The sequence below is a fragment of the Bombina bombina genome, chromosome 6, assembly GCF_027579735.1.
Source record: "Bombina bombina isolate aBomBom1 chromosome 6, aBomBom1.pri, whole genome shotgun sequence".
Classification (NCBI taxonomy): Eukaryota; Metazoa; Chordata; class Amphibia; order Anura; family Bombinatoridae; genus Bombina; species Bombina bombina.
This window is the reverse complement of record NC_069504.1, coordinates 840370394-840388238: the sequence shown is the minus strand read 5'-3', so window position 1 is coordinate 840388238 and position 17845 is coordinate 840370394. Positions and strand designations below refer to the sequence as shown.

The following is a 17845-nucleotide window of genomic DNA, read 5'->3' as shown; positions in this document are numbered from 1 at the left end:
TCGTTCAGAATATCTTGTATATTCCGATATTGTGCATTACAAGTAGTCACAAACCTTACTTTTTCCATTTCTCTGTTAGCAACCTTAATTTTGGGTATCAGGAGAAGATGCCTTGGTATGCGTCTCGCTCTCTGAAATGCTTTACGTATCACACTACAAGTATAGCCTCTGGCTTTAAGTCTGGTTTTTAGTTCTCGTGCTCTCTCATGGAAAACTCTGTCATCACAACAATTGCGCCTTATTCTTAAAAATTTGCCAGTTGGAATTGCTCTCTTGGTTTGCCAGGTATGGCAGCTATCAAATTTAAGAATGGAATTGGTCGCAGTCTCCTTTTTGTATAGATCTGTTTTAAGTTGGTTTGTTCATTTTTAGATATCTTAATGTCCAAAAATTCCACCATTTCTGAACTTAGATAGTATGCTAATTTCAGATTCAGATTGTTTCAATTCAAGATTGATACAAATTCTTTGACTTTGCTTTCACCACCTGTCCAGATGATGAAAGGATTGTCTATATATCTACTCCATAAATTAACGTACTGAGTATATTCCATTAATTCGTCATTACAAACAATCTCTCTCTCTCCCACCAGCCTAGATAAATATTAGCGTAGGTCGGGGCACAGGATGAGCCCATCGCTGTGCCCTGGATCTGTAAAAAGAACTGATCGTTAAAAACAAAGAAATTGTGTTCCAATATAAAATTAAATTATAGGAATTATTTTGGGAGGTTTCTATTTGACCCCTGCGTTCCCTACCCACTTCTATTTTCCTCCCAATAAATATCCTAGAGTTGAGGGCAATCTTTGATACTCTGATCGCTTGGCCTCATCTGAGTTTGGCCCTGTTTATCAGTTTTTTTTCGGACTTCTTTACTTTAATGGCGTAAATCAACAACCAGGGAGAAAGTCGGAGCTCCTTTGCTATGTAGGAGGTGACTCGGGAAGCGGATTATCTGAGCAGGCAGATTTTTCATCAAGGGAAGAGGGCTCCCCGTCCGGAAGTATTCTCAGTGATAACTCTCAGATGGGGAGTTCCGGAGTTTAATCTGATAGCGTCTCGTCTAACGCCAAGCTGCCAAGGTACAGATCAAGATCATAGGATCCACAAGCAATTCTGATTGACGCTCTGGCGGTACCATGGGTTTTCGGTCTAATTTATTTGTTGTCTCCGTTTGCCCTTCTTCCTTGGGTGATAGTCTATGTCAAGAAGGAGCAGGCTTCTGTGATTCTAATCGCTCCAGCGTGGTCTCGCTGAATTTGGTTTGCGGACCTATTGAAGATGTCATCCATTTCCCCATTGAAATTGCCTCTGGGGAAGGACCTTCTACTTCAGGGTTCCTTCCTACATCCAAACCTAGATTCTCTGAATCTGACTGCTTGGAGATTGAACTCCTAGTTTTGTCTATGCGTGGTTTTTTTCAGAAAGGTCCATTGATACAATGCTTCAGACTCGTAAGCCATTAACTCACAAAATTTACCATAGGGTGTGGCGTAAATACCTTTATTGGTGCGAATCCAAGGGGTTTCTCTCGGAGTTGGGTGAGGGTTCCCTGCGTTCTGCCCTTTTTACAGGAGGGCCTGGAGAAAGGCTGGTCAGTCAGTACTCTGAAGGGTCAGATCTCTGTGCTGCCGATTATTTTGCATGAACGTCTGGCAGCCCTGCCAGATGTACGATTCTTTGTTCAGGCCTTGGTCAGAATCAGGCTTATGTTTAAACCTGTTGCTCCTCCATGGAGCCTTAATCTTGTTCTTAAGGTTCTGCAGCAGGCTCCGTTTGAGCCTATGCACTCTGTTGATATTGAGTTGTTATCTTGGAAAGTTTTGTTTTTCCTCGCTATTTGTTCTGCTCGCAGAGTTCCGAGTTTTTGGCTCTGCAGTGTGATTCCTCTTACCTTATTTTCATGCGGGTAAGGCGGTCTTTCGTACTAAGTTGTGATTTCTTCCTAAGGTAGTGTCGGACCGCAGTCTTAATCAGGAAATTGTTGTTCCTTCATTCTGTCCTAATCCTTCTTCTCAGAAGGAATGTCTGTTGCATAATCTGGAGGTTGTGCATGCTCTGAAATTCTATCTGCAGGCAACTAGAATTTTTTGGCAAATCTACTGCCCTGTTCGTTGTTTTCTCTGGTAAGCTTAAGGGCCAGAAGGCCACTTCTTATTCTCATATTCTACAAAAGAATGGAAAAGGGACCATTCAAGAATACACTTGTAGCACTCCAGGCAGACAGATAATTGAATCATGAGCTAGTATATAGGCATGAAGTGGGCTGAAGGGTAATTCACTGAATGTGAAGTAAAACATAACTTTTATTATAAACGCAAAAGAATAAAATACTGGGATGTGCAATTAAAATCAACACTTAGTGGGGGAGGGAGCTAACTGCCAAGTGGAGTGGACGCTTTTACACGGAGCTCTCCATAGGAATTCTATATTAAGCTATTAAAAGTCATTATCTCCTAAGACAATACTCAACTTATGCTCTATCTTGACATTTCATCAAGTGGAACCAAACCAGCTTACGTGATGGAGATTAAAGTGAGGAAGCTCCGATACAATGCTTTGATATGACGCAGCTCTGAACTATTAAAAAGCTGAGCCACCATTTTAGGCCTCCTCTTCTTGCCTGCTAAAGCGGAATATTCCGCCCTAACGTTATGTAGCAAGTTGCAGATTGACAAGACAACGGAAAAGTTTTGGACCTACAACCAGACTTCTCCTGCACTTATTTCTGCCGTAACTGCCTTGCTCAATAAAAATATTTTGTATTTCACGTTTGGAGCTGCTGAACCCCCCCTTACCCTCCCCCTCCCTTTCCCGCTGGCGTCTGGGCAAAAGTCTATCGAAAGAAAGTAGAGGGTGACAGGCCTTGTAATATTTCCTGGTGGCTACTTATATACTCCTACATTAATCTCCCAAGGATATGGAGTTCACAGACAAGGGGGAGGATATGATACTATCTCATTTAGATGACCACTTTTTTGATCTAAAGCAAAGTCTGCTAGCATTATTTGACCTGGCTAAACAACTACCGCAAGACTCACAGCGACTTCGCAACAGGGGAATTTGAAGATCCCCCCCAGAGTCAGCTAGAAAACATTTTATGAGAGACGGTGAAGTATCTGTTGTGCAAGATACTGTAGGGATAGTGCGTACACCGCCACACACTGAGATCTTAAGTACTGAGACATTTCCTCACAACTACTCAGAAATTAAGCTGTCCACAGGAGCAGTTAACGCTGGGTCACATACTGCCTTACTATGGATGGCCCCAAGCCGAAGGTGTGAGAAGGTACCTGCATGGGTCTTGACTTTGCCAGAGGAGGAACGCAGGTCATTATGCTATTTTACCCAGGACTCTATCGCCTACCCAGTGACACAGATACAGGACCTAAGAGTGTTACGGAGCCACATCTGAATTCTGGTTCTATTTTGCCTTACCCACTCAAAATCTGGAGTGGGTTAAATGCCACTACATATCCACATAAACCTCCAGGTCTTATTCTGGACACTAATGACCTTTCCTTGTTTATATGATCCTCCTCCTTGTGTTACATTTTTAGTTATCTGAGAACAGATGAATAGTTGAGATTTACTATAAGGTTATGTTTTATTTAGCATAATGTAGCTTTGATTGGATGATATATCACTGCTCCCTCTACTTGCTCCTGGATCATACTGGAGAGTAATGTTTAAGCTCTATAAGTAGGATTTGTAGAGGTCCTTTAATATTAGTTAAACTATACTTTTACATTAAAATGTTGTACCTCAAATGAAAAGAAACTAGAGTGTTAGCTGCAATAACAGCGATAGTTAAAACCTCCATTGCTCTTATGAAAAGCATTCTATATGTTTATGACTTCACTCTTTCTAAGCTATGATATCTAAACCAGCTAATATTAGGACACCATCTATTATCCTACAGACTAGTAATTTCTTTTGAGTTTCCTCCATGTCTGTTACATAAGTTTTTATTCACTAGTTGTCTCCTACTATAGTTGTCATTTTATTCATTTAAACATCTACTTCCTGACCTACACAGACTAACACTGAGAGGCTATTTTCCTTTATTTTAGAGCAGCTATAGAATGCTTTCTACTTAAGGTTTAAAATACATATAGGGGTTCAGTTCCCATGTAGTCCTAATTGACATACCACAACCTACTTTTTTCGCCCCTAACTCTCCATTTGTTTGTTTATTTATTTATTTATTTTTTCTCTCCCTACTCCCAACCCCAGATGCCAGATATTTGTACTCTAGCGGCTCTGGTCCGCTGTTCTTTCCCCATGCTCCTGATATGTATATGTAACTAACATTTAAAACAACTGATTTCACTTAACTGATCCGTAAGGGATCTACATAATAGTTACCCCAATGCCATACAAATAGTAAAAATGAGGTCCAACTCACACAGGCTTCACAATAAAATAAACTATTATATACAATGTTATTTTTTAACCTATTCAGTATCTCCCATCCCACTAACTGATGCTACTATAATCCAAAGCTGGACCTAGACTGGTTCTGGGTACACAACTAACTTAGCATATGTTGTCGGTTTGTGTAGCAATGGAAGTGTTATATCATGCACCTGTATGAAAGTGACTTGACTATAGTGTTGCATGCCTGTAAAGCCCTGTTCTTTATTATTGTATGTCTCACACACCTCAATAAAAAAAATTCTCAAAAAAAAAATAAATCAGCAGCTAATAAGGACTGAATAGTCAATTTTATACCACTTCTTATTCTCATTCTTTCTGGTTGAGAAGAGTTATTCGGTTGGTTTATGAGACAGCTGGACAATAGCCTCCTGAGGAGATTACAGCTCATTCCACTGGGCTGTCTCTTCTTCCTGGGCCTTAAAAAAGGAGGCCTCTGTGGAACAGATCTTCAAGATGACCACTTGGTCCTTGTTGCATTTTTTTCTTCTTCAACTTTTACAAGTTCGATGTGTTTGCCTCAGCTGATGCTTCTTTTGGGAGGAACGTTTTTCAAGTGGTGGTGCCTTCTGTCTAGGTCCGCCTGTCTTGGTTTCCCTCCCTTCCATTCTGTGTCCTCTAGCTTGGGTATTGGTTCCCACTAGTAATTGAATGGATTTGTGGACTCTCCATGCCATTGGAAAGAAAACTAAATGTATGCTTGCCTGATAAATTCTTTTCTTTCCTGGCATGGAGAGTCCATGACCCGCCCTTATTTAATTTTTGAGACGTTTTCTCCAACATAGGTGTGTCCGGTCCACGGCGTCATCCTTACTTGTGGGATATTCTCTTCCCCAACAGGAAATGGCAAAGAGCCCAGCAAAGCTGGTCACATGATCCCTCCTAGGCTCCGCCTGCCCCAGTCATTCTCTTTGCCGTTGTACAGGCAACATCTCCACGGAGATGGCTTAGAGTTTTTTAGTGTTTAACTGTAGTTTTTATTATTCAATCAAGAGTTTGTTATTTTAAAATAGTGCTGGTATGTACTATTTACTCAGAAACAGAAAAGAGATGAAGATTTCTGTTTGTATGAGGAAAATGATTTTAGCACCGTAACTAAAATCCATGGCTGTTCCACACAGGACTGTTGAGAGCAATTAACTTCAGTTGGGGGAACAGTGTGCAGTCTCTTGCTGCTTGAGGTATGACACATTCTAACAAGACGATGTAATGCTGGAAGCTGTCATTTTTCCCTATGGGATCCGGTAAGCCATGTTTATTACGATGGTAAATAAGGGCTTTACAAGGGCTTATTAAGATTGTAGACTTTTCTGGGCTAAATCGATTCAGTTTTAAAACATATTTAGCTTTGAGGAATCATTTTATCTGGGTTTATTGATATTATAATATCGGCAGGCACTGTATTAGACACCTTATTTCTCTGGGGCTTTCCCAAAGCATAAGCAGAGTCTCATTTTCGCGCCGGTGTGGCGCACTTGTTTTTGAGAGGCATGGCATGCAGTCGCATGTGAGAGGAGCTCTGATACTTAGAAAAGACTTTCTGAAGGCGTCATTTGGTATCGTATTCCCCTTTGGGCTTGGTTGGGTCTCAGCAAAGCAGATACCAGGGACTGTAAAGGGGTTAAAGTGTTAAAACGGCTCCGGTTCCGTTATTTTAAGGGTTAAAGCTTCCAAATTTGCTGTGCAATACTTTTAAGGCTTTAAGACACTGTGGTGAAAATTTGGTGAATTTTGTACAATTCCTTCATGTTTTTTCGCAATTGCAGTAATAAAGTGTGTTCAGTTTAAAATTTAAAGTGACAGTAACGGTTTTATTTTAAAACGTTTTTTGTACTTTATTATCAAGTTTATGCCTGTTTAACATGTCTGAACTACCAGATAGACTGTGTTCTGAATGTGGGGAAGCCAGAATTCCTGTTCATTTAAATAAATGTGATTTATGTGATAATGACAATGATGCCCAAGATGATTCCTCAAGTGAGGGGAGTAAGCATGGTACTGCATCATTCCCTCCTTCGTCTACACGAGTCTTGCCCACTCAGGAGGCCCCTAGTACATCTAGCGCGCCAATACTGCTTACTATGCAACAATTAACGGCTGTAATGGATAATTCTGTCAAAAACATTTTAGCCAAAATGAACCCTTGTCAGCGTAAGCGTGGCTGCTCTGTTTTAGTTACTGAAGAGCATGACGACGCTGATATTAATATCTCTGAAGGGCCCCTAACCCAATCTGAGGGGGCCAGGGAGGTTTTGTCTGAGGGAGAAATTACTGATTCAGGGAACATTTCTCAACAGGCTGAACCTGATGTAATTGCATTTAAATTTAAGTTGGAACATCTCCGCATTCTGCTTAAGGAGGTATTATCCACTCTGGATGATTGTGAAAAGTTGGTCATCCCAGAGAAACTATGTAAAATGGACAAGTTCCTAGAGGTGCCGGAGCTCCCAGAAGCTTTTCCTATACCCAAGCGGGTGGCGGACATTGTTAATAAAGAATGGGAAAGGCCCGGTATTCCTTTCGTCCCTCCCCCCATATTTAAAAAATTGTTTCCTATGGTCGACCCCAGAAAGGACTTATGGCAGACAGTCCCCAAGGTCGAGGGAGCGGTTTCTACTTTAAACAAACGCACCACTATACCCATAGAGGATAGTTGTGCTTTCAAAGATCCTATGGATAAAAAATTAGAAGGTTTGCTTAAAAAGATGTTTGTTCAGCAGGGTTACCTTCTACAACCAATTTCATGCATTGTCCCTGTCACTACAGCCGCATGTTTCTGGTTTGATGAACTGATAAAGGCGCTCGATAGTGATTCTCCTCCTTATGAGGAGATTATGGACAGAAAGCCTGCCACTGCTACCAAGACAGCATGAAATATTGGCCCCCGATCCGGGACCGGATCTGGTGGGGGGCAGACTCTCTCTCTTCGCTCAGGCTTGGGCAAGAGATGTTCTGGATCCTTGGGCGCTAGAAATAGTCTCCCAGGGTTATCTTCTGGAATTCAAGGGACTTCCCCCAAGGGGGAGGTTCCACAAGTCTCAGTTGTCTTCAGACCACATAAAAAGACAGGCGTTCTTACATTGTGTAGAAGACCTGTTAAAAATGGGAGTGATTCATCCTGTTCCACTAAGAGAACAAGGGATGGGGTTCTACTCCAATCTGTTCATAGTCCCCAAAAAAGAGGGAACGTTCAGACCAATCTTAGATCTCAAGATCTTAAACAAGTTTCTCAAGGTTCCATCTTTCAAGATGGAAACCATTCGAACTATTCTTCCTTCCATCCAGGAGGGTCAATTCATGACCACGGTGGATTTAAAGGATGCGTATCTACATATTCCTATCCACAAGGAACATCATCGGTTCCTAAGGTTTGCATTCCTGGACAAACATTACCAGTTCGTGGCGCTTCCTTTCGGATTAGCCACTGCTCCAAGGATTTTCACAAAGGTACTAGGCTCCCTTCTAGCGGTGCTAAGACCAAGGGGCATTGCAGTAGTACCTTACCTGGACGACATTCTGATTCAAGCGTCGTCCCTTCCTCAAGCAAAGGCTCACACGGACATTGTCCTGGCCTTTCTCAGATCTCACGGCTGGAAAGTGAACGTGGAAAAGAGTTCTCTATCCCCGTCAACAAGGGTTCCCTTCTTGGGAACAATTATAGACTCTTTAGAAATGAGGATCTTTCTAACAGAGGCCAGAAAAACAAAACTTCTAGACTCTTGTCGGATACTTCATTCCGTTCCTCTTCCTTCCATAGCTCAGTGCATGGAAGTGATCGGGTTGATGGTAGCAGCGATGGACATAGTTCCTTTTGCGCGCATTCATCTAAGACCATTACAACTGTGCATGCTCAGTCAGTGGAATGGGGACTATACAGACTTGTCTCCGAAGATACAAGTAAATCAGAGGACCAGAGACTCACTCCGTTGGTGGCTGTCCCTGGACAATCTGTCTCAAGGGATGACGTTCCGCAGACCAGAGTGGGTCATTGTCACGACCGACGCCAGTCTGATGGGCTGGGGCGCGGTCTGGGGATCCCTGAAAGCTCAGGGTCTTTGGTCTCGGGAAGAATCTCTTCTACCGATAAATATTCTGGAACTGAGAGCGATATTCAATGCTCTCAAGGCCTGGCCTCGGCTAGCGAGGACCAAGTTCATACGGTTTCAATCAGACAACATGACAACTGTTGCGTACATCAACCATCAGGGGGGAACAAGGAGTTCCCTAGCGATGGAAGAAGTGACCAAAATCATTCTATGGGCGGAGTCTCACTCCTGCCACCTGTCTGCTATCCACATCCCAGGAGTGGAAAATTGGGAAGCGGATTTTCTGAGTCGTCAGACATTGCATCCGGGGGAGTGGGAACTCCATCCGGAAATCTTTGCCCAAGTCACTCACCTGTGGGGCATTCCAGACATGGATCTGATGGCCTCTCGTCAGAACTTCAAAGTTCCTTGCTACGGGGCCAGATCCAGGGATCCCAAGGCGGCTCTAGTGGATGCACTAGTAGCACCTTGGACCTTCAAACTAGCTTATGTGTTCCCGCCATTTCCTCTCATCCCCAGGCTGGTAGCCAGGATCAATCAGGAGAGGGCGTCGGTGATCTTGATAGCTCCTGCGTGGCCACGCAGGACTTGGTATGCAGATCTGGTGAATATGTCATCGGCTCCACCTTGGAAGCTACCTTTGAGACGAGACCTTCTTGTTCAGGGTCCGTTCGAACATCCGAATCTGGTTTCACTCCAGCTGACTGCTTGGAGATTGAACGCTTGATTTTATCGAAGCGAGGATTCTCAGATTCTGTTATCGATACTCTTGTTCAGGCCAGAAAGCCTGTAACTAGAAAGATTTACCACAAAATTTGGAAAAAATATATCTGTTGGTGTGAATCTAAAGGATTCCCTTGGGACAAGGTTAAGATTCCTAGGATTCTATCCTTCCTTCAAGAAGGATTGGAAAAAGGATTATCTGCTAGTTCCCTGAAGGGACAGATTTCTGCCTTGTCGGTATTACTTCACAAAAAGCTGGCAGCTGTGCCAGATGTTCAAGCCTTTGTTCAGGCTCTGGTTAGAATCAAGCCTGTTTACAAACCTTTGACTCCTCCTTGGAGTCTCAATTTAGTTCTTTCAGTTCTTCAGGGGGTTCCGTTTGAACCCTTACATTCCGTTGATATTAAGTTATTATCTTGGAAAGTTTTGTTTTTAGTTGCGATTTCTTCTGCTAGAAGAGTCTCAGAATTATCTGCTCTGCAGTGTTCTCCTCCTTATCTGGTGTTCCATGCAGATAAGGTGGTTTTACGTACTAAACCTGGTTTTCTTCCAAAAGTTGTTTCTAACAAAAACATTAACCAGGAGATTATCGTACCTTCTCTGTGTCCAAAACCAGTTTCAAAGAAGGAACGTTTGTTGCACAATTTGGATGTTGTTCGCGCTCTAAAATTCTATTTAGATGCTACAAAGGATTTTAGACAAACATCTTCCTTGTTTGTTGTTTATTCAGGTAAAAGGAGAGGTCAAAAAGCAACTTCTACCTCTCTCTCTTTTTGGATTAAAAGCATCATCAGATTGGCTTACGAGACTGCCGGACGGCAGCCTCCCGAAAGAATCACAGCTCATTCCACTAGGGCTGTGGCTTCCACATGGGCCTTCAAGAACGAGGCTTCTGTTGATCAGATATGTAGGGCAGCGACTTGGTCTTCACTGCACACTTTTACCAAATTTTACAAGTTTGATACTTTTGCTTCTTCTGAGGCTATTTTTGGGAGAAAGGTTTTGCAAGCCGTGGTGCCTTCCATTTAGGTGACCTGATTTGCTCCCTCCCTTCATCCGTGTCCTAAAGCTTTGGTATTGGTTCCCACAAGTAAGGATGACGCCGTGGACCGGACACACCTATGTTGGAGAAAACAGAATTTATGTTTACCTGATAAATTTCTTTCTCCAACGGTGTGTCCGGTCCACGGCCCGCCCTGGTTTTTTAATCAGGTCTGATAATTTATTTTCTTTAACTACAGTCACCACGGTACCATATGGTTTCTCCTATGCAAATATTCCTCCTTAACGTCGGTCGAATGACTGGGGTAGGCGGAGCCTAGGAGGGATCATGTGACCAGCTTTGCTGGGCTCTTTGCCATTTCCTGTTGGGGAAGAGAATATCCCACAAGTAAGGATGACGCCGTGGACCGGACACACCGTTGGAGAAAGAAATTTATCAGGTAAACATAAATTCTGTTTTTTCTCATTTCTAAACTTCAGCACCCCTATACCCCATTGTGTCCTCTTCTCTTTCCATATTCCTTTGGCTGAATGACTGGGGATTGTGGGAAGTGTGAGGATATTTAAAGCTCTGCTGAGGTGTTCTTTGCCTCCTCCTGCTGGCCCTGAGTTGAATTCCCACTAGTAATTGAATGGATTTGTGGACTCTCCATGCCAGGAAAGAAAATAATTTATCAGGTAAACATAAAAAAAATTATGCGGTGCATTTATATGTCTGATTGTGGCTATGCATCATTATTAAATTAATGTCAGTTTTAAATAATGGTAGTACACTTAGATCTTTGTAATTCTAGAATACTAAGATTTTAGATGATCTAGAGCTAAATACCATAAAATAAATTATTAATGCAACATATTGCAACTGAAAAATTCTTGTTATTCTTTGTTTTTCTTGTTCTTTTTACCAGCCGCTGTACAGGGTTCTCCACAGCTGACAATGGTTGCCCTTTTCAAACATATTGTGGCCAGAGAAGGCTTTCTGGGACTATATCGGGGCATTGCTCCAAACTTCATGAAAGTGATACCTGCTGTCAGCATCAGCTATGTAGTTTATGAGAACATGAAACGCGTACTCGGTGTGACCAGCCGGTGAGAGCAACACACCAGTATGGACCACTATCTTTTGTTGAAGGACCCAAGCTTCTTAAGTGCAAGAGACTTTCAAAACCTTTTCTCCATAATCTCTTTTTTACCCATAAACTTCACTGAACAAACATAAATACAGTCATCCTTCTTTTTACCTAACTTATCTCAAGCAGAAATTTCCATATTGGTCGGCCATTTTTCAGTTATTCAAACTTGACATTTGTATGTGATACTGAGCTTTTGAGATCAATGTGTGCACTGATTTTTTTTTTGTTCTCTCCATGTTAATACTGCCTATATTTAATATGCTATTGAGAGAGGTAGGTTAATAACCTACACCCATCCCTCCACTGACTGTGTTTCAGCATCCCAAAGGGGTTTTAGCTAAGGGCTATAATGTGAAGCAAGCGAATATCACAGTTTAATGATTGTATATTTTGCATGATCCAAAGATTGATCTATTAATGATTTTGTAGGGGCCCTAAGAGGCCTACATTTTTATTTAAAACTAATTTGAAAGGGAAACTGCTAGAGTGCATCATTTGAATGTACAGTGTTTTCTGCTTGGAATGTGTGTAAATGATGCCTCTCTGCAGCTTTACTGCATTCTGGGACTTGTAGTTTTGAAATGCAGGTTGTATAGTTGAAACAAACACGCATGTATTTACTTTGACCACTGACATGAATGCTTTTTATTTAGTATTGTTAAAGCGACTCCTATCTGAAGTCGGTGGCATTGACCTCATAAATGCCCTACATATCTGAAGAATGTGAGCATATTTATTATGATGTCTTTATTATATATAGATATACTGTATGTTGACATTAGAGTTCACAGAACAAACTAATTTTATTTATTTAAAATATTCAAACTGCAGGGCCCCATGCTTTATATCCTGGTATATATTACTGTATTTACACTGACATTTGGCCTCACTTATAGATAATTTATCTAAATATAGATAGTTGTGCTACATTCAGTTAGGCTGCATGTCTTTGATTCATGTGTACTTTTTTGAAGTTTCTTGAAGGGGACTGAATGTAGAGACCTGTTTGAAAAAGAACGGTGGTGCTGTATAGCTAATAGGGAGTAACTCTTGCAATAATTAAGGGACACCTTTATATGTTTTGCACTGCTGTCTGTGCACATGGCAGCTCTGCAGTATTATGCTATTTATAAGCATACATCAGATTCATGCATTAGATGTTCAATCTCTGCATTATTACAGTACATGTAAGCTGAACATAACTTTGCTTTGTTCATTGCAAATAGGGCACTGATCTGCCTTCTGCAATACCCATAAAAAAATGTAACACTTTGAATTATCCAATGTTTTAACCAGAAGTTAGTTCTGTACCTTAATTCACAGGTTGGGAATTGGCACAGTCTAAATGCAATTGGCTGCATCTTATATTTTTCAGGATAGACTTGTTATTAAAGGTGGAAGGCAATGGAAACTTACAGTATTGCCCTAGTGTAGGTTTCTTTTGTCTTTAACAGGTCAGATATCCATGCAGATCATTGTTAGGGGCTGAGGTTTGTACTAAATCAGGACTTATTTCAGTTTCTTCTCGATAGGGTTTTGATAACCTGTTGTCATTCTGGTACAAAAAAAAATGTTATCCCTTATTCTAAACTGTTCTGCTGTTTGTTGCAGTGGAAGATCTGCTCTGTCATAATGGGTGTCCACAGGAGGGCAAGAGGGTGACAGATACCCCCACCTGCAGCTTGCACCCATGTCTAATCCTGAGGATAGACCGTAAAAGAGCTCTTAGTGCAGCAACTTTTTATTGGAAAGAGGAGACTTTTCAGTTAGTGGTCAATTTTCCCCTGGGCTTTGTATGTCTCACTTGGCTTAAAAATAGAACCAATGACATTCATCATTTTAAATTTCGAAACTAGGTTTAGATTAATAAATGAGGGGACCATATATCCATAAGTACCCTCTTATTTGAAAGAGAACATATACCTCTCCAAAATGATGCATTACATGATTATCCAGATACTACATTGTCATTGAAAAAAATATGGTGCATAGTTAATGGTGACAAAGGCCTAGATCCTATGTAAATCGCAATAATATAGTTACTGTGAAAAATGAAAGCAAATCCAGATGTTTCATAACGGCTCCATTTTAGTGACCTGATTATACTTGCACTGCAGTGTAGAGACAGCTCATTGTATGTGGCTCACTGAATAAATAGCGGCTTTGAACACCCCTACAGTGGAGTTTCTGACCTGAACTGCTATAGCATTGGTACATATATTACACAGTTACCAGTGTTAAAGCTCTTTAACCCTATCTGCTCTCAATCCAAAGGACTTCAGGGATGGTTTATTTTCTTGTAATTTAGAATTTATAGGTATTATGAGGGTTATTTGCAATAGGGGGCTGGATCATGCATAAGGGGACTTTTAATAAAGGGTTGCATATGGGAAAGTTACATTTTTAGTTAGTGAGTGTTACTGATGAGATAATCGTGGTGGGGGATGCTTATAGTACAGGGGTTTCAATGAAGGGAAATCAGCCATTAAGGTTGATTGCATATGGGGTTGGGCTAGGGGTAATTAAGCTGGGGAGAGAGCCAGCTATCAGGATAACTTGTAGTGGGAAGTTTTGGTTAGGGTTAATTTTGCTGTGAGGTCTTGAGACAGCATACAGTAGTTATAAGTATTTGAACTAGAGGAAGATGCATTTAGGTATAACAGAGGCGAGGGGCATCATGACAGCAGAGTTATGTGTATTTTATTAGGGGAGGTCATGGTTAGGGTTAACCTGATCGGATGGGCAGAGGTCTTACTTAAACTCTGCTGGGATTTTATCCTCTTAATTGAGTGTTATATACCAAAAAGCAGCTGTGCTACAGGTAAAAGTACAACTGCTTTTAGAAGTCAGTATAAAAGATGTGAGTACTATGGGTTGCCACACATCTTAGTGATAGTCATAATATACTATAGCTATTACTCTGTGTACTTGTAGCTCACATAGTGATAATAGTCTTTGCTGTTAATTGGAGGTTGCCACAGTGCTCAAGTTACTTAACTTTTCCTCACAAGCCATTATTGATAGCAACAGGGTTGCGGCTCTGTCAATATTAATAGCGCTTCACATAGGATCTATAGCAAAGTTTACCAAAATACTGTACTTGACATCTCCTTATAAGGAGTAGAAGATGATCTTTCAATTGATTCTATTATGGTAAGGGCAATTGTGTCTCCCAACAATGAAAACAAATATTGTGGGAGCCTATGGCTGTCTTTACTGTGCCCTACAATGCACTTTTCCAGTATTTATCACCTATGTATGTTCACTGTATAATTTTGCATCATTGCACAGCATTGTTCTGCTGTTTATATGCACTGTCTACTGCTGCAAAACATTGGTCTACTGATTATTACTAAATTACTCCATCTGCAATATCTTTTGTATTTAAACAGACCACTCCTGTATCCATGTAAAGCATTACTCTTTAGGTTATCAGTGTTGTATATGCACTAGCCAATGCTAAATCCATGCAGAACATTGCATCATGTGTTATCTATATTTTCTTCACTGACTAATATTTTATTTATGATGAGCTTTTTACCCTTATGTTGTCCCTGTTGGACATAAACTGTTGAATACTTTAGAGTTCAGGGCATTCCTCATATTGGGTTTGCAATGGCTAATACTGTATGTTTATCAAGCATTACTCTGTTGGGCATAGTATGCATATGCTGCATACCTTCAGAGAATTGCTTTCTGTTACATTTGGTGGCACAACACATACCTTCTGTGGTTTTCAAAAAATCTCCTGTGATTTGTGTCTAAAATATAGAGCAATTGAGTTGTGCTCAAATATAAACTTGTTAAAACACAGAATAAAAATATTTTTAAAAGAAATTGATTTGTGTGTTTAAATTGCTACAGATACATGTAAGGTAAAGATATTCCTTTCATAAGATGGTGAGAGTGTATGAGCCATAACATGTGGGATTAAACTCCAGTCTTCTATGCGGGGGGGGGGGGGGGGAAGCAACATTGTAGATGTTTAAATCCCGCCTACTTTCCTATAATCCCTCAGTAAATTTCTTCTGATCTGCACGTAGTTTGACAGGGGTTCACTAACCAATGTGACACCCATTTACTCCTCAGAGAACCTACAAAAAGGTTAGATGGTAGAAAGGAGTTTCAGCCAGGCAGTGATTATCTTCTCCCAGTGCAGAGATGCCACCAGCTTCCCATGGCAAATGTGGGCATGCCCAACAATCCCCTAGTCTACAGTGTGCTGCTCCTTGTTAAAACCTTACCAAAACCTTGGCAATGTGCTAGCACTGCCTCAGATTGGCCCATCTACTGGAAGTAGTCTTCTGCAGTTTAAAGGGATATTCCAGCCAAAATTTAAAACCACAGGGGTGCATTTTGGTATTGAAACAAAAATGCTTCTAATAAAAGCTATAGCTGTTTCAAAAAACGTATTTAATTATGCACCATGCACCAGCATTTTAACCCTTTGAGTGATAAGCACATTCCCACCTGGGTGCTAAGCTGTTTTAAGTTTTTTTTTTTTTTTTTTTTTTTTTTTTAACTTTTTATTTTTTTTTAGATCCCCAAGACTTACACTGTTGGAAAGGTTAGGCGGGTCTTAGGGGTCTGTAGCTGCTTAGATGCCTGAGATACAGGCTTATAAGCTGCATGCCCCCTGCTCCTATACTTAACATTGTGAATTTTAAATAAAGTTGCGTGGTGAAGTCATCACGTCATTGCGCCTGACGTCATTGCACATAACGTGAAGCCCTGGCGATGCCTGTCACTATGCTGGCCCGATCACCAGGGTAGGAGCGGATGGGAGCCCCCAGATCTCCCTCAAGGTGGGAGAGTGCTAGCGATGGCTCTGAGCCGTTGTTAGCACCAGAGTGGGAAACTCTGCAACGGCTACATGTAAGGTAAAGATATTCCTTTCATAAGATGGTGAGAGTGTATGAGCCATAACATGTGGGATTAAACTCCAGTCTTCTATGCGGGGGGGGGGGGAAGCAACATTGTAGATGTTTAAATCCCGCCTACTTTCCTATAATCCCTCAGTAAATTTCTTCTGATCTGCACGTAGTTTGACAGGGGTTCACTAACCAATTGTGACACCCATTTACTCCTCAGAGAACCTACAAAAAGGTTAGATGGTAGAAAGGAGTTTCAGCCAGGCAGTGATTATCTTCTCCCAGTTGCAGAGATGCCACCAGCTTCCCATGGCAAATGTGGGCATGCCCAACAATCCCCTAGTCTACAGTGTGCTGCTCCTTGTTAAAACCTTACCAAAACCTTGGCAATGTGCTAGCACTGCCTCAGATTGGCCCATCTACTGGAAGTAGTCTTCTGCAGTTTAAAGGGATATTCCAGCCAAAATTTAAAACCACAGGGGTGCATTTTTGGTATTGAACAAAAATGCTTCTAATAAAAGCTATAGCTGTTTCAAAAAAACGTATTTAATTATGCACATGCACCCAGCATTTTAACCCTTTGAGTGATAAGCACATCTCCCACCTGGGTGCTAAGCTGTTTTAAGTTTTTTTTTTTTTTTTTTTTTAACTTTTTTATTTTTTTTTAGATCCCCAAGACTTACACTGTTGGAAAGGTTAGGCGGGGTCTTAGGGTCTGTAGCTGCTTAGATGCCTGAGATACAGGCTTATAAGCTGCATGCCCCTGCTCCTATACTTAACATTGTGAATTTTAAATAAAGTTGCGTGGTGAAGTCATCACGTCATTGCGCCTGACGTCATTGCACATAACGTGAAGCCCTGGCGATGCCTGTCACTATGCTGGCCCGATCACCAGGGTAGAGCGGATGGGAGCCCCCAGATCTCCCCTCAAGGTGGGAGAGTGCTAGCGATGGCTCTGAGCCGTTGTTAGCACCAGAGTGGGAAACTCTGCAACGGCTCAGAGTCGTCGTTAGCACTCAAGGGGTTAAACACAGCACTTGCTCAGAGAGCCTTAGGTGCTTGTACCATCTAGTAATGACTCAATTTGTTAATTGCTGACATGATACAAGCCCCAGTGATGATCTGAGCAGCTACATTATTTAAAATATGGGTGCAGTGACAATATTTAGCTATGCTTCATATGCACGTGCAGAGAACAATGTTAACACTAAAACAGTGATAACTTTTACTAGAAGCATTTTTGCTAATACAAGTATATTGCAAATATCTTTCTATTCAAAGATGCATATAATCTATGTGCATTTACATTTTGACTGGATTGTCCATTTAAGGTGAGCATGGTAGACAAAGGTGCTGACAGGTAAGTACTATGCACCTTCATAGCCTGTACTATATTAGTATGACCATGTGCACATGCTTCACATAATCTAAGGACAAATTCACATACACCAGAGAACACTTACTACAGTTTGAGGCATATTTGGGCACTTTTATTAAAATTTTAAAAATTGAGTAACTATCCCTAAATTTACTTTGGTTGACTTTAGCATACATTGGGGCTCCAGTCCTTTCGTGCAGCAGTGCCTTAGGCAAGCATATTTGGGAGTAAAAAATGATTTCAGTTCTCCAGGGAG

At 41.2% G+C, this 17845-nt stretch overlaps 1 protein-coding gene across 2 annotated transcripts in view; it reads left to right on the top strand.

Moving 5' to 3' along the window:
• Window positions 1-15177, top strand: part of LOC128663748 (calcium-binding mitochondrial carrier protein SCaMC-3) — a 173028-nt gene extending 157851 nt beyond the window's left edge. For both annotated transcript variants that reach the window (XM_053718230.1, XM_053718231.1), the window contains one exon: window positions 11116-15177. In XM_053718230.1, the coding sequence (XP_053574205.1) occupies window positions 11116-11300 (185 nt within the window). In that variant the 3' untranslated portion in view covers window positions 11301-15177. The remainder of the gene's footprint in view (window positions 1-11115) is intronic.
• The last annotated feature ends 2668 nt before the right edge of the window (window positions 15178-17845 follow it).